The 21,259-nt window shown below is 46.9% G+C and overlaps 1 protein-coding gene across 1 annotated transcript in view; it reads right to left on the bottom strand.

Moving 5' to 3' along the window:
- apoltp (apolipoprotein lipid transfer particle homolog) overlaps positions 1-21,259 on the bottom strand; it is a 293,932-nt gene that overhangs the window by 59,010 nt on the left and 213,663 nt on the right. Inside the window, exons 47-52 of the mRNA XM_080207085.1 lie at positions 19,577-19,767; positions 14,493-14,630; positions 12,976-13,138; positions 12,634-12,809; positions 9,823-9,963; positions 1,904-2,032 (exon numbers count right to left, since the gene is read on the bottom strand). Of these exons, the coding sequence (XP_080063211.1) occupies positions 1,904-2,032; positions 9,823-9,963; positions 12,634-12,809; positions 12,976-13,138; positions 14,493-14,630; positions 19,577-19,767 (938 nt within the window). The remainder of the gene's footprint in view (positions 1-1,903; positions 2,033-9,822; positions 9,964-12,633; positions 12,810-12,975; positions 13,139-14,492; positions 14,631-19,576; positions 19,768-21,259) is intronic.

Raw genomic sequence — 21,259 nt, 5'->3', positions numbered from 1 at the left:
CATTGACCTTCTCAGCCAGGGCTTGTGGGTTCAGGTCTCATCCAAGGCAGAGTAAAGGTTAGTCCAGAAACAAATGTCAAAGTTCCTTCTCTAGATACTGTCATAGAATGTGACAACCAGGGAACTTTCTGTTTGGAGGTGGCACAGTGGTTAGCACTGCTGCCTCACAGCGCCAGGGACCTGGGTTCGACTCCAGCCTTGGATCACATTCTGTGTGGAGTTTGTGCATTCTCCTTTCCACCCCCCCTCCCCGCCCACCAAGTCTGTGTGGGTTTCCTCCAGGTGCTCCAGTTTCCTCCAACAAAGGAAACTGTTTTGTTGGATTGGCCATGCTAAGTTGTCCCTTAGTGTCCAAAGATGTGTGAGGTGGATTAGCCACGGTAAATGTGTGGGATTATAGAGATAGGGAGGGTGGGCCTGGGTAAGATGCTCTTTTGGAGAGTTCGTGCAGACTCGATGGGCCAAATGGCTGCCTTCCGTACTGTAGGGATTCAATGGGATCTTCTTCTCTGGAAGACAGGTCACTGAAAGTGGCAATACAGGTGGAGAAGGTAGTCAAGAAGGCATACGGCATGCTTGCCCTCATCGGCCGGGGCACTGAATTTAAAAATTGACAAGTCACGTTGACGATTTATAGAACCTTAGTTAGGCTGCATTTGGAATATAGTGTTCAATTCTGGTCGCCAAACTACCAGAAGGACGTGGAGGCTTTGGAGAGGGTACAGAAAAGATTTACCAGGTTGTTGCCTGGTATGGAGGGCATTAGTTATGAGGAGAGGTGGGAGAAACTTGGTTTGTTCTCGCTGGAGCGACAGAGGTTGAGGGGAGGCCTGACAGAAGTCTACAAGATTATGAGAAGTCATGGACAGAGTGGATAGTCAGAAACTTTTTTGCAGGGTGGAAGAGTCAATTACTAGGGGGCATGGGTTTAAGGTGCGAGGGGCAAGTTTTAAAAGAGATGTACGAGGCAGACTTTTTTTACACAGAAAGTGGTGGGTGCCTGGAACTCGTTGCCAGGGGAGGTAGTGGAAGTGGAGGCGCTAGTGACTTTTAAGGGGCGTCTTGACAAGTACATGAACGAGATGGGAACAGAGGGATATGGTCCCCGGAAATGTAGGGGGTTTTTAGTTATGTTGGGCAGTATGGTCAGTGCAGGCTTGGAGGGCCGAAGGGCCTGTTCCTGTGCTGTAATATTCTTGGTTCTTGGGAATTCCACTACGATACCATTTTAGGCTCCATCTCAAGTTACTTTCCATTTACTTCATGGAATCTCTACAGTACAGAAGGCGGCCATTTGGCCCATTCATTCTGTACCAACTACAATCCCACCCTATCCCCGTAACCCCATATATTTACCCTACTATTCCCCCAATACATGGCCATACAACCTAACCTGCACACTTTTGGAGTATGGGAGGAAACCGGAGCACCCACAGGAAACCCACACAGACACGGGGAGAACATGCAAACTCCACACAGGCAGTGACAGGCAGCTGGTATTGAACCTGGAACCCTGGCACTGTGAGGCAGCAATGCGAACCACTGTGCCGCCCAGGTGTGTGATATGGACCGTTTTGTATTATTGTCCAATTTACACAACTTCCCCTGAGGTGAAACTCAGTTCCAATCGCTGTAGAACTATAAATAATCATGTGATGTAATCACATCTGGGAACATTATCAATATTCAGCGATGTTTTTCACATTGCTGAAAATCCATTTTATGTTCAGAGGTAGAATTGTATTTTTAACAGCAACTTTCAGCACAAAAATATTCAATATTTTGATACAACTTTGATACAAAATTAGGCTGAAGTAGGGATTGTCTACATGAGGGGCACTAACTGCATCCAGTGCATCATAGATTAACAGATTAGCTTCCTTTCCGAAATATTTATCTTTACCTGATATTCAAAGCTTTGATTGATCTTCTTGTCATCCCAATGCAACTCCACACTCTCCGCAAAAGTGCTCTCAGTGTGCCTGACAGATCCACAGCTGTGTAGAGACCGTATCAGAAGCAAAGGCTGCAACTGGATAAACACAACAGAGATCCTCTCAAACAGCTGTGCGCGGCATTAGCTCCATTACTGTTGCAAAACACAACTATTAACGCGCGACCTTCCCGCCTCACTATTTCAGTTGCAATTCGCCGTCATTGCACCGTCTTACTCACCAGACGGGCAAGGAACTTGAACAGGAAGATGTGACGTTCTTGGGACTGAAACCATTATATAATCAACCAGAAACCTTCAGGATTAGAATGGAACCTGCTGTTAAATGTGGAGCTTTCTTTATCAGTATTCTCTCTACTACTCCCTTTGCTGGTACATGTGGGTATGGTAACCTCAGGTGGACAAAATACACCGTATCATTTTCAATACATTACAGAAGATATTTGAGTTTTCCTGCGTCAGTTGTTGTTTAGAAATTTAATTCACGGCACGCGGACATATGGGTCAGCATATTTTGTCCATCCCCAACTACCTTTGAACTGAGTGGCTTGCGAGGCTATTTCAGAGGGTAGTTGAGTCAACCATGTGGATCTGGAGTCACGTGTAGGCCAGACCAGATAAGGGGGCAGATTTCCTTCCCTGAAGGGCATTAGTGAACCAGATGGGTTTTTACGGCAATGGTTTCGTGGTCATCATCAGACTTTTAATTCCAGATTTTTATTGGATTTGAACCTGGGTTCCAGGAGCATTACCCTGGGTCTCCAGATTGTGAATCCAGTGACAATATCACCACACCAACATCTCCTCTAATGGCAACTTCAAGCACAGGGAGGCAGCTGTGAAGGAAGTTCACAAAGGGATACAGATCCGAAGGAGAGCAAAAGAGGGCACAAACTCAAATAGACAAAGGCAGAATGTTCACACAGAGCGTGGTGGACAGCTGGTAAGCCGATGTCGCCCTAAATCATGAAGGAAAAGAACAAGCCAACCAGATTAAGTGATGCAGAAGATGAGCTTTGATCAGGTGACTGGTCTTCCTCACTATACCCACTATGTCAACTAATTGGGTCAGCGTGGTGACACAGTGGTTAGCACTGCTGCCTCATAGCACCGGGGACCCGGGTTCAATTCCCGCTTGGGTTTGTGCAGAATTTGCACATTCTCCCCATGTCTGCGTGGGCTCCTTCCGGGTGAACAAAGAACAAAGATGACAAAGTGCTCTGGTTTCCTCCCACAGTCCAAAGATGTGCAGGTTAGGGTGGATTGGCCGTATTAAATTCTCCGTCAGTGAACCCAAACCAGAGTTTGTCACCAGAGGATTTTACAGTAACTTCATTGAGAGGTCTATGGAAGCTTATTTGTGACATTAATAAATAAACTAAACTAATTAGTCCTCACCATCTGAAGCCATTTGGAAACAATATTCATAATTTTATCCACAATGTGCATAAACAAGAGATGTAGTCAGAATGCAGCTCACCACAACTATAATCATTGTCTGACCTATTAACAGCCAATCTCCTTTAGGACTTTAAATTCTTCGTCAGCTCATCCAATATCTTTGCGCCATGATCCCAGGTGGCCATCGGCTCCTTTCCCCTTTGAGGGAGAGAGCTGGCTGGTGTGAGTTAACCTGAGGATCATCACACCTCAGGCGAGGGGCAAGGTCGAGAAGGACAGGGTCAAGGTTGAGAAGGCGAGGGGCAAGGTCGAAAAGGTCAGGGTCAAGGTTGAAAAGGCGGGGGGAACCTTCATGAATAACTTCAGCCGGTTTGAGAACTGAACCTGGGGTCACTCTGAAGCACGAACCAGCCGTCCAGCTAACTGAGCTAAACCAGCCCCTCCCAATTCAATGTGAAACAATTATTGCTTTGAAGGCCATTTACCAACAACATTCTTTGATTTCTAATGGGTGAGAAAGAGCTATTCAGCCCATCAAGTAATGAGTCATTAATAACTGATGCCAAAGTCAAAAGTTAATGGGCCTTCAAAACTGAACCATAAGGATCAGCCAATCAATGTTTTGGTCCAAGTTCAATTCTTTGTTGTTTTCTTTGTCTTCAGTCCGATGAAAAATTCTGATCAAGAGCTGCAGAAAGTTATTCTTGGCACCCTGTTGTATGGGTGTGGATTCTCATTCCCACGTTGTCCACAGTCTCTGGTGATTGGGGAGTGGCGGGGAGGTTATAACTCAAATTTGAATTTTATATGGCTCATTTTCCAGCATCTCCTGGTGTTTGTAATGACTTTAATCAGGTGGGCCTGTTAGAACATGAGCTCCCTCATTTAGGACCCATCAGGGAGCCTCTAGCTTTGTACTGAGCCCGGAGTGTCAGTTCCTCTGGGACTCCGCGTGTAGGCTGCTGACGGAAAGCTCTCCTGTGTGCTGTTGTCAGGCGTTAAATAGAGGGATTTATTTAATAAAGTGGAGGGAGTGCTGCCTCCGAGGACTTATTACAGTGTTCCAGAACACGACACAGTCAGTGAAGTATCCTTTAAGTATACAGTGTGGGAATGACAACTTAAACATGGGCTTCATGGTGCTTCATCGTCATTTCAGTAACCTTCACTGAAGGGCTCTTCAGAATTTGGCTGGATCGAAATCGCTGTTCAAAGTGAGTTTGGCATCACTTGCTTTGCACCTTCTTAGTCACTCTGCCTTTAATATTCCACATTCGTCAACTCATAAGAACATAAGAAATAGGAGCAGGAGTAGGCCATCTGGCCCTTCGAGCCTGCCCCGCCATTCAATAAGATCATGGCTGATCTGTCGTGGCTCAGTTCCACATTCCCGCCCTCTCCCCATAACCCTTAATCCCCTCGCCTATCAAAAACCCATCAACCCGCGTCTTAAAAATATTGAGCAACTCCTTGCGTTGCTGGGAATTTTACTGCGAAAGATTCTTTCCCCCAAAAATTGATTTGAATATCACGTGGGTGAATTTTATGGGGGTGGGGGAGTGGTAGTGGTGGTGGTGGAGGGGGGGGCGGAGGGATGTTATTGCCCACAGACCGACCAACTTCAGAAACGGTCTCCACACAGTGGATTTTTCTGAATATTGGCGAAGGCCGATAGGGGGCAGGAAAAGCGGCACTGAAGTCACCTGCACCAGTGGCAGCTTTGTCTGCTGTGCTGTCCCTGACGATGGTGAGGGGCAGTGCCACAATGTCACAGTGGCGGAGCTCACCCCCCGAAAATTGATCGGGATGCTATTTCTAAAGGCCACTCCAATGCACCCAAGAAACTCCCCGTGTCCCCACTGGGGCAAAAGGACAGTGCGCCCTGGGAGCAGTGCCTGGGTAGTGGCCAGAGCTCCAGCATGACCATCTACCCCAAGTGATGCACTCACCCAAGCTCCTCTGTGGGAAATCTGCTCGCACCACACACGATAGCGCAGAGTCGCTGAGCAGAGACTGATAGCCAAGTTCCGCACACGTGAGGACGGTCTCAACAGGGATCTGGGGTTCATGTCGCACTATCTGTAACCCCCGTGACTTGCCTGGGTTTGCAAAACCTCACTTACTGTACTGTCTGGAGACAATACACATCTCTTTAACCTCTGCTTAATGCTCTTTCCACTCACACTGTCTGTACCTTATAGACTTGAACAGCAGGTTAGTTGTAAAGACTCGCATTCTAATCACTAATCTGTAAACTGGCTGTGCTTTATATACTCTGTCTGAGGCCAGAACTCTCCATTCACCTGACAAAGGGACAGAACACGAAAGCTTGTGAGATTAGTATCAAATAAAATCGGTTGGACTTTAACCTGGTGTTGTGAGACTTCTTACTGTGTTTACCCCAGTCCAACGCCGGCATCTCCACATCAGGAAGTCTGCTCGCCAGGTCTGTGCCTTGGGAGACCGGGTGGAATTCCCATGGGTCTGCACTGACCCTGCTAATTCCCCCCTGACACCAAAGGGCAATTTATCAAAGATAATCATCCTAACCTGCACATCTTTGGGTTGTGGGAGGAAACTGGAGCACCCGGAGGAAACCCACGCAGACATGGGGAGAACATGCAAACTCCATACAGACCATGACCCTACTGGGAACTGAACCTGGGTCCCTGGCGCTGTTGATGCAATTGCTTCTTTCCTCACTCTCAGGTTAAAACCCTGCACAAATGTTCCTGCTGGGTTCAAAGCGGAGGCCTTTTTTGCGTGTTAGGCAAATGTCATAAACACTAGACTACAGAAATACCAGGAACCTGTTTTTTTTTATTTATTCGTGTCACAAGGAGGCTTACATTAACATTGCAATGACGTTACTGGGAAAATCCCCTGGTTGCCACATTCCAGCACCTGTTTGGGTACACTGAGGGAGAATTCAGCACGGCCAATGCGCCTAACCAGCACGTCTTTGGACTCTGGGAGGAAACAGGAGCACCCGGAGGAAACCTACACCGACACAGGGAGACCATGCAGACTCCACGCAGACGGCACCCCAAGCTGAGAATCAAACCGGCTCCCTAGCACTGTGAGGCAGCGGTGCTAACCACTGTACCACCACGCCACTCACCAGCACATATAAACTGCATGCAGCCCATACGGGGATTGAACCCACGACCTTGGTGTTATTAGCATTACGCTCTAACCATCTGAGCTAGCCAGATAACTAAACATTTCTTCCCGGGCTCGTACTGGGGACCCATTGATGTAATTGTGGATAAGGAGTACCTGGCCTGAGGAGAAGTCCATGCACGTATCCCACGCCGTTAAGTTGCTCTCCAATTTGCATTCCAATGTAAATTTAAGATCAATGGGTTGACCGCCATTCCAGGCAACATGAGCCTAAAGATTAAATGAATGTTAGTCAGGCTTCATATTGTTCTATTGTACACAAGGTTACAGTTCATATTAAACACAGTTATTGTTCCAAGTTACTCTTCAGCATTTATTATCGTCTGGCCTTAATTTTGATCAAAAACAGAAAATTGCTGGAAAATCCCAGCAGGTCTGACAGCATCTGTGGTTGGAGAATGGACCCAACGTTGAGTCTGGATAACTCTTTGTCACTCTGACGAAGGGTCACCCCGACTCGAAATGTTGGCTCGATTCTCTCTCCACAGATGCTGTCAGACCTGCTGCAATTTATAGAGTCTGACAGTGCAGAAGGAGACCATTTGGCCCATTGAGTCAATCCCACCCAGGCCCGAACCCCATGCATTTACCCTGCTCGTCCCCCTGACACTAAAGGGCAACTTAGCAAGGTCAATCCACCTGACCTGCACATCTTTGGACTGTGGGAGGAAACTTGAGCACCTGGAGGAAACTCATGGGGAGAACATGCAAACACCACACACACAGTGACCCACGCTGGGAATTGAACCTGGTTCCCTGGCACTGTGAGGCAGCAGTGCTAACCACCGTGCCACCCTGCTGGATTTTCCAGCATTTTCTGCTTCAGTTTCAGATTCCAGCATCCGCAGTATTTTAATAATTTTATTATTATTATTTTATAAGGTAGAGGGTGCCTCCGTCCAGGCTTGTCACACTCAGTCTGTTAAAGTTAGAAGTAATGCCCTAAACTGTTTTAGAATAGGATCTGAACTGGAGCAGTGCTGTCTCTAGATAAGTGTGGAACACTGGCCAGAATGATTGACGGTGGGTACATAGCAAAATCATTTTCAAATTACATCAATAGCATCAACTGTTGTCAACAATGATGGGGATCAGCGTCTGATGGAGAAACAAAGTCTAGACTGAGTGAGCTCGGATGATATTTAGATGGCAGACTTTAACAGTCTGTTATACTCCTTACCTCATTATTGTGCATTAGAAACATCTAACAGTCGCTCAAGATGCAGGAGGAAAGACAGACATTTAATATCCTGAACTATCATTTTTCACGGGTATTTATCAAGCCGATTTTCCTTCGCACACGGCCATCAACCTGCCATCTTTAATATTCACAAGATACAAAAGACGCACAGATCAATGTTTTAGTCAAGCAGTGACTTTGGGCTGCTTTCTCAATGAGGCAGGGTCTACGCTCCTCTGGTGAGCATGTTGGCGTTGGCTTCGTCTCCAGATTTCCCCACCGGGATCTAGGGGGAGGTTGCCCTGTCTCTGGGAAGATGCATCCAATCAAATAAAAAAGAAATCTCTCAACACCAGCTTAAAGTCCAACAAATTTATTTGTCGCAAAGGCCCCAAGCTTTGGGAACAGGCTGTCCCTTCGTCAGGTGGGTGGGAGTTCAAAGGGACCTGACAAAGGGACAGCCTGTTCCCAAAGCTTGGGGCCTTTGCTACAAATAAATTTGTTGGACTTTAAGCTGGTGTTGTGAGATTTCTTTCTGTTTTACCCCAGCCGGCATCTCCACAGCACGGCCAATCAAACAGCCAGAGCTCTCTTACGTCTCAGCAGCGCCACTGGTGTGAAAGGTGGCTGCAGGTACTGCAGCACGGTCCCGCGGTAAGGGCCAGTCAGTGTTCAAGATCAGTGGGGGCGGGGGATCTTGCTGGAGTCAGGCTTGTAGCCACCAGCGAGGGGAAAAAGAGTGGGCAGACCGAGGTGGTGAGGGGGCGCTGGGAGGAGGTTCAATCTCAGTGCCAGCTGGACAAGGCTTTGAAGTGGCCTCTTGACACTTCCCTGATGCTGGCTGAATGACAGCAACCGCACACGCAGGATACCCAAGGCACTTAAAGGACACGATGAGGAGATGCCGGCGTTGGACTGGGATGAGCCCAGGAAGGAGTCTCACAACACCAGGTTCGAGTCCAGCAGGTTTGTTTGGTGGCACAAACCACAAGCTTTCGGAGCGCTGCCCCTTCATCAGGTGAGTGGGAGTTCTGTCCACAAACAAGCCCTGAAGGAAAGACTGTCTTTCCTTCTCTATGAACGGTATGCCTTGTCCATATAGCATGCAAGAAACAATACCTAAACATGTCACAATAGTAAAGCAAATCAAATAAATAACTCTTTGAAATAAAGTGCTTGAATCTGAACATTTAACATTCAGTGTGATGGGAGTGTTAATCTCTTTCAGATTGCACACAAAATACATTGCACGTGTTTTATTCTTTGTCACAGGATCTCACTGTGTAGGGGAATCTCGCGCTGAATCAGGCTGCACTCCAATGATTATTATCTTTTGGCCAATGTTTTATAATTGTAATCTGTAAAAACAAATCTTCCATGAAGTCATACAAATAAGGTTCATCAGATTTTAAAGGCTGCCTTGAAAGACTGAGGTTGTTCTTGGCAACGTGCCTTCTGAGACTTCTCCAATCAGGCAAAAGTTCAAATGATTTCACACACTTCCACCATCATTCATGTAAAAATATCCGATGGGTCTAGTTTGGAAGGGTGGGGGAGTGGTTTGCGGGGTGGGGGTGGTGGTGAGAGGACGGGGTCAGAACATTGGCTTTGTAACTTTGGGAAAGGTGGACTCTCGCCAGTCAATGTGCAGTGTGGAGTGGGAAAGCCCTTAATCCATCTCCCTGCTTGCTCCAAAAATTAATTCAAATTCCAATCGGATCCGATTCATCATCCCCACACGAGAGACACACAAAATCCAAGCCAACAAAAGCAGGAATTACACCCTATTTCAGGCTCGATCCTACACTTGGGACGGATTCTCAGGTCTCGTTCACGTCCCACCATTGCTGCCAGTGGGGATCACAGAATTTGGCGCTCAGCCAAAACTTCATTCCCTGCAGCGGGGCCTGGAGAATCCCGTCCGCCGGCGAGGGCCCCGGAGGATCAGGGGACAGTATTATTGCCGCGAGCACAGATGTCAGTGGAGCAAAATCGCCTGCTCTTTAACCAGCAGAGACACAGATGACAAAGGGAAGGCAGGGAATACATTTCTTAAAAAATCCGCGATAACTCTCCCCATCCCCGCCTCGTTCGCTAATCCAACCTTTTGATTGTACTTCTGCTCTTTCCTCTCAGAAAGACACTGCAGCTCAAACTTCTTCAAGGCGAGTTGGAATGGATGCTGGAGGTACGCTCTGCTTTCCAGCTGATCGTTGTCCAAGTTCAGAGAGGCTAAAAGAACCACCTAGTCAAAAGAAACATTTTTTTTTAAAACATATAACTGATCAACATGTGCTGGGATTATACTGTCGTGAGACAGATTAGTTTTCCCCGACTGATGGTACAAAGGGTTGTTGCCATAATAACCTCCCCAGTCCGAGAGGAACTGCAGCTTTGGGCATTTGGTGTACGTGTTTGGCTGAGGATGAAGCTACCATCTGTGGGATTACGACTGAACGCCTCTAAGTCAAAATCCTGCCCAAAAGTTATGGAACACCTCAAAAGCTCCACTAAAAAGTACAATTCTTCCGATATCAAAGCACATTTGCACTTGCATTGCTTATGCTTATGCCAAAACGAACAGCGTAAACTTCAGGGCCGGAATTCTCCGGCTGTTCACGCTGGTGGGATTCTCCAGTCCCGCCGGCAGCGCATCCTCACCTGCGGGTTTCCCGCCAATGTGGGGTGACATCAAGGGGAATTCCCATGGGCAGCGGGGGGGCAGGGGGCCGGCGGGGGGGGGGATCCAGAGAATCCATCCACTCGCAAGCAACGCACTGCTTCCCACACGCAACCGGGAGGCCGGAGAATCCCGACCGAGGTTACTTTTCAAATGGGATTAAATGCACAAGTGGGGTTACTGGGATGGGCGGCACGGTGGCACACTGGTTAGCACGGCTGCCTCACAGCGCCAGGGACCCGGGTTCGACTCCCGGCTCGGGTCACTGTCTGTGCGGAGTCTGCACATTCTCCCCGTGTCTGCGTGGGTTTCCTCCGGTTTCCTCCCACAGTCCGAGAAACATGCTGGTTAGGTGCGCTGGCCGTGCTAAATTCTCCCTCAGTGTACCCAAACGGGCACCGGAGTGTAGCGACTGGGGAATTTTCACAGTAACTTCATTGCAGTGTTAATGTATTGTGACGAAAATAAACTTTAGTTTACTAAAGGATGCGGTAAATGCCAGGGAGAAGCGGCTTCCAAATTCCAATCGAGTCCAACTGAATTTTTTCCAACGTCAATAAGATGTTTATAATTATAATGTTTTATAATTTGAGGCTTCACTTGGCCTTTACCAGTGGCTCAGAGAATTATTTTACACAGTGCTGGATTTTATTTCTCAGCAGTGAATGGTTAGGATCTGGACTACACTGCCTGAGAGTGTGGCGGAGACATGTGCAATCTCGAGCCTCAAAAGATTAGCCCCTGAAGAGAGAGAGAGTAATTTGAAAAGTTATGGTGAGGTGGGGTAAAGGATGGGCGAACTGGGCTGGATTTCTCTGTTGGGCAGGCTTGAAGAAGGTGAACCCGAGATTCCAACCATCACTCCCCCCTCTGCTCAATTCCCAGCAGCACAAGAGCAGTTTGGGAGTCTGCACATTGACATCCCGACATCGCTGGCACCATTGTGGAAACGGGTATTTCCAGAGTTCCAGAACTTCGGAGTCAGGCTAATATTGGAAAGTGATTTAAATCACTTCAAAGACACAAGTCAGGAGTGTGATGGAATACTCTCTACTTGCCTGGATGAGTGCGGCTCCAACGACACTCAAGAAGCTCGACACCATCCAGGACAAAGCAGCCCCACTTGATTGCTTTCCCTGCCTTAAACATTCACTTCCTCCAACACTGACAAACAGGAGCAGCAGTGTGCACCATCTACAGGATGCACTGTAGGAACTCACTAAGGCTCCATCGACAGCACCTTCCAAGCCCGTGACCGCTACCATCTCGAGAGACAAGGGCAGCAGATACCACCACCTGGGAAGTTCCCCTCCAAGTCACTCACCATCCTGACTTGGGAATAAATCACCGTTGCTCCACTGGCATTCCCTTCCTAACAGCACTGTGGGTGTACCACATGGGCAATAGTGGCTGAAGAAGGTAGTTCACCACCACCTTCTCAAGGGCAATTAAGGATGGGGAATAGATGCTGGCATTGCCAGCGACACCCAAACCCCATGAACGAATTCAATTATTCAATTCAGACCAAAACATTCCTCGGGTTAAATTCTTTTATCCCTGAAAGTTGGCCCCCAGGTTGATAAGGTTGTTAAGAAGGCATACAGTGTGTTAGCTTTTATTGGTCGAGGGATTGAATTTTGGAGCCGTGAGGTCATGTCGCAACTGTACAAAACCCTGGTGCGGCTACATTTGGAGTATTGCGTACAGTTCTGGTCGCCGCATTATGAGAAGGACGTGGAGGCATTGGAAAGGGTGCAGAGGAGGTTTACCAAGATGTTGCCTGGTATGGTGGGAAGGTCTTATGAGGAAAGGCTGAGGGACTTGAGGCTGTTTTCGTTAGAGAGAAGAAGGTTAAGAGGTGACTTAATAGAGTCATACAAGATGATCAGAGGGTTAGATAGGGTGGACAGTGAGAGACTTTTTCCTCGGATGGAGATGGGTAGCACAAGGGGACATAGCTTTAAATGAAGGGGTGGTAATTATAGGACGGATGTCAGAGGTAGGTTCTTTACTCAGAGCGTAGTAAGGGCGTGGAATGCCCTGCCTGCAGCAGTTGTGGACTCGCCAACTTTAAGGGCGTTCAAATGGTCAGTGGATAGGCATATGGATAACATTGGAATAGTTTAGGTTAGAGGGTCATTAGATTGGTTCCACTGGTCAGCGCAACATCGAGGGCCGAAGGGCCTGTACTGTGCTGTAATGTTCTATGTTCTTAGCAAATACAATAAATCTCACAATCACGGCTTCTATCTGATTGTCAAATAAAGATTTCATATTTAACAAGCAAACCTGATCCTTGTTGTCCCAGTTAATTACAATGTCATCCTGGTGACTGAAGAGAGAGTGAGAAAGGCTCATCCTGAGCTGTGACTGCCGAGGGAATGGGATTGCAAACGGGTGGTAAAAGTTCACTACGAAAGAATGACAAAGCCTCGTTAGTCTTGTTCAGAACGCAGAATAGAAATTGCTTGCCAAATTTATGAAAAACTTGTAATATAGCTGCTGAACCAGTGACCAAATAGTCCAGGTTGGAAGATCAAAAGGCACAATTTCGTATTATTTTCCCAACATACTTACCACGAGTTTCATGGCGCCCAAATATCTTTGGGAAGGATCCACTGTAGCTCCCTAAAAATCTCAGTTCCTGGTCTTCCCACGTGGCATTGTGAGTGAACATGGTGGTCCTGCCAATCTTCTGGTAAACTGTGTTACAGACCAATTGTTTAGGAACTGTTTTCAACTGCAAAGATGAAACAAACACACATCATTCAAATTAATTGTGTTTTCTGTTCTTAGAGATAGGTGGCCATCATGGTGCAGTTATCCAAGGTCTTGGCTTGACTTAAGTTTTAAAGTTTATTTATTGTTGTCACAAGTGGGTTTACATTAACACTGCAATGAAGTAACTGTGAAAATCCCCTAGTTGCCACACTCTGACGCCTGTTCGGGTACACTGAGGGTGAATTTAGCACGGCCAATGCACCTAACCAGTGTGTCTTTCAGACTGTGGGAGGCAACCGGAGCACCCGGAAGAAACCCGCGCAGACATGGGGAGAACGCGCAGAATACGCAAGTTGGCTTAACACTGCAATGAAGTTACTGTGAAAATCCCCGAGTGGTCTGTTTGGATACACTGAGGGAAAATTTAACATGGCCAATGCATCTAACCAGCACGTCTTTCAGACTGTGGGAGGAAATTGGAGCACTTGGAGGAAACTGGAGCACGCGGAGGAAACCCACACCATGACGGGGAGAATGTGCAGACTCCGCGCAGACAGTGACCCCAGCCAGGAATTGAATCCGGGTCCCTGGCGCTGTGAGGCAGCCGTGCTAACCACTGTGCCACCACATGGTTAATAAAGGAGAAGGGGCTGAACTATTACAGAATGGTAGAATCCTACAGTACAGAAGGAGACCATTCGGCCCATCGAATCTGCATTAATCACAATCCTGCCCAAATCCTATCCCCATAACCCTCCGCATTTACCTTAGCTACTCCCCCTGACACTTAGGGGCAAATCAGCATGGCCAATCCACCTAACCTGCATATCTTTGGAATGTGGGATGAAACCGGAGGAAACCCACGCAGACACGGGGAGAACATGCAAGCTCCACACGGACAGTGACCCGAGGCCGGATTTGAACCCGGGTCCCTGGTGCTGTGAGGCAGCAGTGCTAACCACTGTGCCACCGAGTGGTTAATAAAGGAGAAGGGGCCGAACCATTTTGTGGGCAAGAGGCTGGGCACTCAATGAGAGGCTGGGCTGCTGCAGTGGCGCCTCCAGGCTTGGGAGAAGACGAGGGGCTGGCACTGATCGTTCCTTGGTAGGAAGCAGCGAGTTGCCAAAAGCAAATAACTAAGCCGGAATCAAACCCGAGTCCCTGGCACCGTGAGGCCACAGTGCTAACCACTGTACCACCATGTCGCCCAGACATTGGTATGTTCCGAGTAAGAAAAAAAAGGATGAAATATACAACTATTAATCACAGAAGTAAAATCAACATCATGCTAATTGAATCACAAAATATCAGTGATAATACTGTACTGTTAAAGGAACACAAGCATAACACATTATATCAAATGGTGGGCAAACCTGTGAGAATGTGTGGGTCATCTCAAAGATTTCACTATAGCCAGAAGCACCAATGGTTAAAATGGTGAAAGCATTCAGTTTCTCCCCATCCAACATGATGTTCAATGTCCCGTTTATCACACTTGCTGTGTAATTAACCTAACAAAGAAAAGGTTGTCAGCATTAGTAATGAAGGAATGAGGTTGTTTTTTATTTTATCTGTGTTGGTTTATAATTAAAATCCAATTTTAAAATGTATATAATAAAGCCCAGAGGTTACTTTAATAGGGGCCGCACAGTGCTGCCTCACAGCGCCAGGGACCCGGGTTCGATTCCGGCCTTGGGTCACTTGGTCTGTGTGCAGTCTGCGCGTTCTCCTCATGTCTGTGTGGGTTTCCTCTCACTGTCCTAAGATGTGCAGATGAGGTGGATGGGCCATGTTGACTTGCCCCTTAGCATCAGGGGATTAGCAGGGTAAATAGGTGGGGTTATGGGGATAGGGCCTGGGTGGGATTCTTGTCGATGAGGACTCGATGGGCCGAATGGTCTCCTGCAGAGTAGGGATTCTGTAATACAGGATATAGCATCTGTATATAGCAGACGGACACTATAAACCCTTGGTACAAAATTCAGACAGATAAAACTGAGTGTAAGTATCTGTGATTAAATAAGACCTGCAGATTATGTTATTGCTTTGTTATGCTGCATTTGTGTTTTTGCCAATTTATTGTAGAAAATAACTCATCAGTACATGCTTCCCTGCCAGAAATGATTGGCAACAAACAGAAAACATGGTAATATATATCACCTCTCCCTGGACAGTGACCCAGATGAGTTGAGTCTGCGCCTGAATGAAGTAAATTCAGTGTGGCAGGTCCGCACTCAAATGAGTGGGGTCCCAATCTCTGTGCCATAAAACCTCTCGCGGGAAATTAGAAAGAATGAGAGCAGGACTGTGCCAGAAAGTAAAAATAACACAGACAGCACTTGCAGGAGTGGTAAGCAAGGATGCAAGTGGAAACATTCGAGAAACCGTCAAGTCCTTACGATTGTCAGGATGAAGACAGTCCAGCTGGGCCAAGAAGTCCTGCAATTCTGCATCGTAAAGTTAAAAGCAAACTCCATCTTCAGTGCGGTCCAATATTTTCTTTCGCAGTCTTACTGCGGACTTATTGCTGTAAATGTAGTTCAGGTTTGTGGCTTGCTCACGCTCAAAGGAAACGCTTTGATTCATATTTGCGAATATAACAATGAAACACTTTTAATCTGTTTAACTTCAGTAAAAGTGGCAGGTATTTATTTACCTTTGCTGCAACTTCGACTGCGCCAGGAAGGTGATGGAGAGCAGGGATATTCTGTAAAGCTATGAGCTGCAACTCTTTACTACAAAGGGAAGAGAGAAAGAAACCAAGCCGTCAGTGAACCCAACCAGAACGTTCACAGAATCAGAGAATTACAGAATCCCTGCAGTGCAGGAGGCGGCCGTTTGGCCCATCGAGCCTGCACCGACGACAATCCCTCCCTATCCGCGTCACCCCATGTTTATTTATTTATTAATTAATTTGTGTCACAAGTAGGCTGACGTTAACACTGCAATGAAGTTACTGCGAATGTCCCCTAGCCTCCCCAGTCTGGTGCCTGTTCGGGTACACTGAGAGAGAATTTAGCATGGTCAATCCACCAGACCAGCAAGTCTTTTGGACTGCGCCACTGCGTCGTCCATATATTTACCCCAGCTAGTCCCTCAGACACGAAGGGGCAATTGACCACGGACAATCAACCTAACCCGCACATCTTTGGAGTGTGGGAGGAAACCCACACAGACACGGGGAGAACGTGCAGACTCCACACAGACAGTCACCCAAAGCTGGAATCGAACTTGGGTCCTCGGCGCTGTGAGGCAGCAGTGCTAACCACTGTGCCATCCTTGATGTTGTAAACGTTAAGAAGGACATTGATGCACACAGATAAATTATATCACTAATATTGAAGAAAAATCTCACATTTCATTGGAATAATACTAGCAGAAATGTAATAACGTTATGATTATGGTAAGGAGCAATGGTCCAGAGGGCATGACTTCACTATCTCGCCATGGCAAGTTAGATAGCTGAATTTATCAAATCTGATCATTTGTTGGCTCGCGCTGGAAATTTTCTCGATTGTTTCATGGGATGTGGGTGTTGCTGGCTGAGCCAGCATTTATTGCCCATCCCTCATTGCCCTTGAGGGGGCATTTAATCCTCAACTCATTGCCATGGATCTGGAGTCAGATGTAGGCCAGACCAGGTAAGGACAGCAGATTTCCTTCTCTAAAGGACACAAGTGAACGAGATGGACTGCCGTGATAATTAGACATTTAATTCCAGATTCTTATTCAATTCAGATTTCACCATCTGCCGTGGTGGGATTTGAACCTGGGTCTCTGGATTGTCACTCCAGTGACAATACCGCTCCCATTTCTTCCCAAATAAATTTAATTTAATCCTCAGTAATATTGTCCAACCTCTTTTCGCAATAGTTCGAAAAGAGTGGTGTGGAATGGTTCCAGGATGTAAGGTGGCCATTCAGCCCATCAAACCTCTCTGAAACTACAAATTAACTAGCCCCACTCCCCCATCTGTTCACCGATCTGAACAAACTTATGATTGCCCTTCAGATGCTTATCCAACTCCCTTCTGGAAGAGCGTATGGTTCTAATTGTTCCAATACATTTGTTGATTGCAGCAAATGTTCAGGGTCAGAGTAACCACTGAGTGCTGAGTGATCATTACAGTGTAAAAGAAGTCATGTTTTCAATTACAAGACATTTGTTCAACAGTGACTTTGAAACAGAAATAACATTGGCTAATTACACTACAAGGGTTTTGTTTATTTATCTAGAATTTCTTCATATTCTTTAAATTACTGCTGACATTGTTCCTCTTACTTGTAATGTTGATTCCTTCCTTCCACATGTAGGATCATATTAGCAGCTGGTTCATACTTTAGCTTCAAGGATGCATCCACATCAGTGTCTTTAAGCATACCATAGTAATCGGCCTGAGGCGTAACAACATAGGTGCGATGTTAGGGACAGGTGCTGTTTCTACAATATTTGTTGGCCATTCGTTGGCCATTCAAACTCAAGGACTAGACTCTTCTACCAAGTGTCTATTCTACAATCATGCATTTGTCACTTAAAGACCAAACAGTGCACCGAACAGCCACTGTCCGCCCTCGCCCAACATGCAGAGTGCCTTGGGCCAAGTTCTCTGACCTCAACTGTGGCTGGGATTCTCCAGTCCCGCCGCAGTGAATGGGGATTTGGCTGAGCACCAGATTCTCCATTCTCACTGGCAGCAATGGTGAGGCGTGAACAGCCAGAGAATTCCAGCCTGTACATGCTTTCCAATTGCATTTTTGCGCCCTCTCCATTTCTTCTCGAGTCTTTAGCATTCACTGTTTTGTTAAAAACAAGCTGTAAAATGCAAAACACGTCAAAGGGCCAATTTACAAAAGCAGAACAATTCGTTACGCTCTGTGCCTGAAATCCCCCAGGCTTTTTGCCGGTTTCCTGCCAGTTGACCAGCAGAACAGCTGGGAAATTTCAGGAATACTGCGTGTTTCTTCATTGCCCTGGAACTTCGGTCATGAACGACTCTTGAGAAAGATGATTTTGTTAAAAATTACTCAGCTCGATGGCCTTCCTCAGTGAGTTGAGGGGGACCGTATCGAGAGTTGGGGTTGTGGCCTGAAAATCGGCCATCCCTCTCAAGGACAGCTCTCACGGGCTGTCGGGTGTCCATTGTTTGCATCCACCTGTCCCAAGCAAATGAGGTGTCCTCCCACGAACCTCACAAACTTGTATTTCTTTTTATTCATTCATGGCACCCGGGCGTCACTGGCTGGGCCAGCATTTATTGCCCATCCCTAGCCATCCTTGTTCAGAGGGCAGTTGGGAGTCAACCACGTTGCTGGAGTCACACATAGGTCAGACCAGGTAAGGACGGCAGATTTCCTTCCCTGAGGGACATTAGTGAACCAGATGGGTTTTTCTAACAATCGATAATGATTTAATAGTCGTCAGTAGATTCTTAATCCCAGATATTTTTTGTTGAATTCAAATTCCACCATCTCCCGTGGTGGGATTCGAACCCGGGTCCCCGCAACAATAGCTGAATTCCTGGATTAATAGTCTTGCGATAATGTCACTTGGCCATCTCCTCCAATGCTGGAGGGGCTTAAACAGCATGCTGGGGGCAGCACGGTAGCACAGTGGTTAGCACTGCGGCCTCACAGCATCAAAAACTCATAGCTGTCAAAACATTGAGCCACTGTTCTATTATGGACAGCTTGGTTCCACCAGAAGCTGGAGTGAAACTGCCCAAATGTAATACACTCATAGCTGTCACAAAATGGCTGAAGAAACAGTTTATTAATTCCACCTTCCATCAACCAAGACCAGATGCTGAGGCACATCTTGAAGGCAAAAAACACAATGGAATTGACCCAATGTTCCCTCTCCCTTCTCCTTGGTGCTGATGTTCATAGAATCATAGAATCCCACAGTGCAGAAGGAGGCCATTCGGCCCATCGAGTCTGGACTGACCACAATCCCACCCAGGCCTTATCCTCATAACCCCACACATTTACCCTAGCTGACACCAAGGGGCAATTTAGCACCGCCAATCCACCTAACCCGCACATCTTTGGACTGTGGGAGCAAATTCCGGGCTTGGGTCACTGTCTGTGCGGAGTCTGCACATTCTCCCCGTGTCTGCGCGGGTTTCCTCTGGATGTTCCAGTTTCCTCCCACAGTCCAAAGATGTGCAGGTTAGGTGGATTGGCCATGCTAAATTGCCTCTTTGTGTCAGGGGGACTAGCTAGGTTAAATGCATGGGGTTATGGGGATAGGGCCGGGAGGGATTGTGGTCGGTGCAGACTTGATGGGCCGAATGGCCTCCTTTTGCACTATAGGGATTCTAATGATAATCCTGTCTTAACTCGAGATTGCAACCCATCGAAGTTCAAGCACACTGTCTCTTCAATATCGTAATGTGAAAACTGTATCACAAGCTCATCTTTTAATTAGTCTCTGGAATGGATTATTAACAAGAACTTACATTGAAATGTTTCTCATCAGTTACCTTGATCGTGAAGGGCACACCAAGCTTCTTAATGAAGGGGATTGTGTGCTGAACTTCAAAGTTAATTTCAATGACTGCGTCCAATGCAAACTGCCTGGAGGCATCCAAACTCAGCTTCATACTCTTGGAATCATACTGAATGTCAAATATCGAACTCATTTTGGTGTCTGAGGATCAAAGGGTGCAAAAAAGCAATAAGAATTGGCAAAAACGTGGACTTCACATATTACAGCTTCCAAAACCGCTACTGGCAACAATCAGCCGTATCAAAAGTTGTTATTTTCGCAGAGTTGTTAAAAATAAAGGGGTTGGACATTGGTCACGTGAAGTGAGAGATCTTGGCATGTGAGTGCACAGGTCCTTCAAGGCAGCAGTACAGGTGGGTAAGATTGTGAAGGAGGCATATGGCAGAGATAGAGAATACAAAAATAATTCTGATGGAACTGCGCAAGACACTGGTGAGGCCTCAACTGGAGTGTTGTGTACAGTTCTGGTCACCACAGAAATCGCTCAGGAGAAAAGGTTTACTAGACTGTCATCAGGACTGGAGAACTGTACCTATGAGGAGAGATTGGGGTTTTTTTTTCACTTGGAACAGAGAAGGCTGACATGATTGAGGTGTCCAAAATTGTCAGGGGTAGTGAGAGAGTAGACAGCAGGAATCGGTTTCCCTTGGCAGGCAGTTCAAAATGTGGAGAAGCCGGCGTTGGACTGGGGTAAACACAGTAAGAAGTCTGACAACACCAGGTTTAAGTCCAACCGATTTATTTGACAGTAAACTCGCAAGCTTTCGGGGGTTTGCCCCTTCGTCAGGTGAATGGAGGCCAGAACTTTCCCTTCGCCTGACAAAGGGCAAACCCCCAAAAGCTTGCGAGTTTACTATCAAATAAATGGGTTGGACTTAAACCTGGTGTTGTCAGACTTCTTACTGTGTTAGACAGTTCAAAAACTAGAGGTCATAGATTCAAGCTAAGTGACAGAATGATTCGAGGGAACATGAGGCTAGTCAGTCTGAAGTCCAAAACTGGTGCACTACAGTCGCCACTGAAGGCACATTGGGTGGTGGCAGGAAGCATGCCTGTTCCTCTTGGCCCACAAGACATACTGCACAGTCACTCTGAGACTCCCTGACCCCTTGAACAGTCTGGCTTCTAGAGGCTTGGAAAACTCAGGCAGCCAGGGTTAAACCTACGAGGCGGGTTAAAGGTGAACCTCCCAGCCTCAATATACTATTGAAATGACCAACTTGCTCCTGCTATCCCAGCTCTGTTCGCAACTGGTTAATGGGAAGTCAGGTTTGAGAGTTTAAATATTTCTGACTCACCCAATCACAATCCAACTAATCTCAGAGGTTAAAATTCACCCCTTTGTATTAACGATGCATCACAAACCCCCACCTCAGACAAGCACACACTACTGTGTCAATGTAGCATTCTCGTACCATTCGATCCCCATTCTGAATGAAAATCATATACAGTCGGAGTCATTTTGCACTGTGCGACTGTATCTAATAGAATCAGAACTGATGCTGCCCAAGTTAATCCTGTAATAAAATCTTCCAGTGGAGAGGGCATCACTGCTTTCTCATAGCGCCAGGGATCCGGGTTTGATTCCAACTTGGGTGACTGTGTGCACGGAGTTTGTACGTTCTCCCCGTGA

This window comes from Carcharhinus amblyrhynchos, chromosome 18 (genome assembly GCF_965287045.1).
Source record: "Carcharhinus amblyrhynchos chromosome 18, sCarAmb.v2.hapA, whole genome shotgun sequence".
NCBI classification, from domain to species: domain Eukaryota; kingdom Metazoa; phylum Chordata; class Chondrichthyes; order Carcharhiniformes; family Carcharhinidae; genus Carcharhinus; species Carcharhinus amblyrhynchos.
Note: the sequence above shows the minus strand (reverse complement) of the source record. Positions and strands in the feature narration are given on the sequence as shown.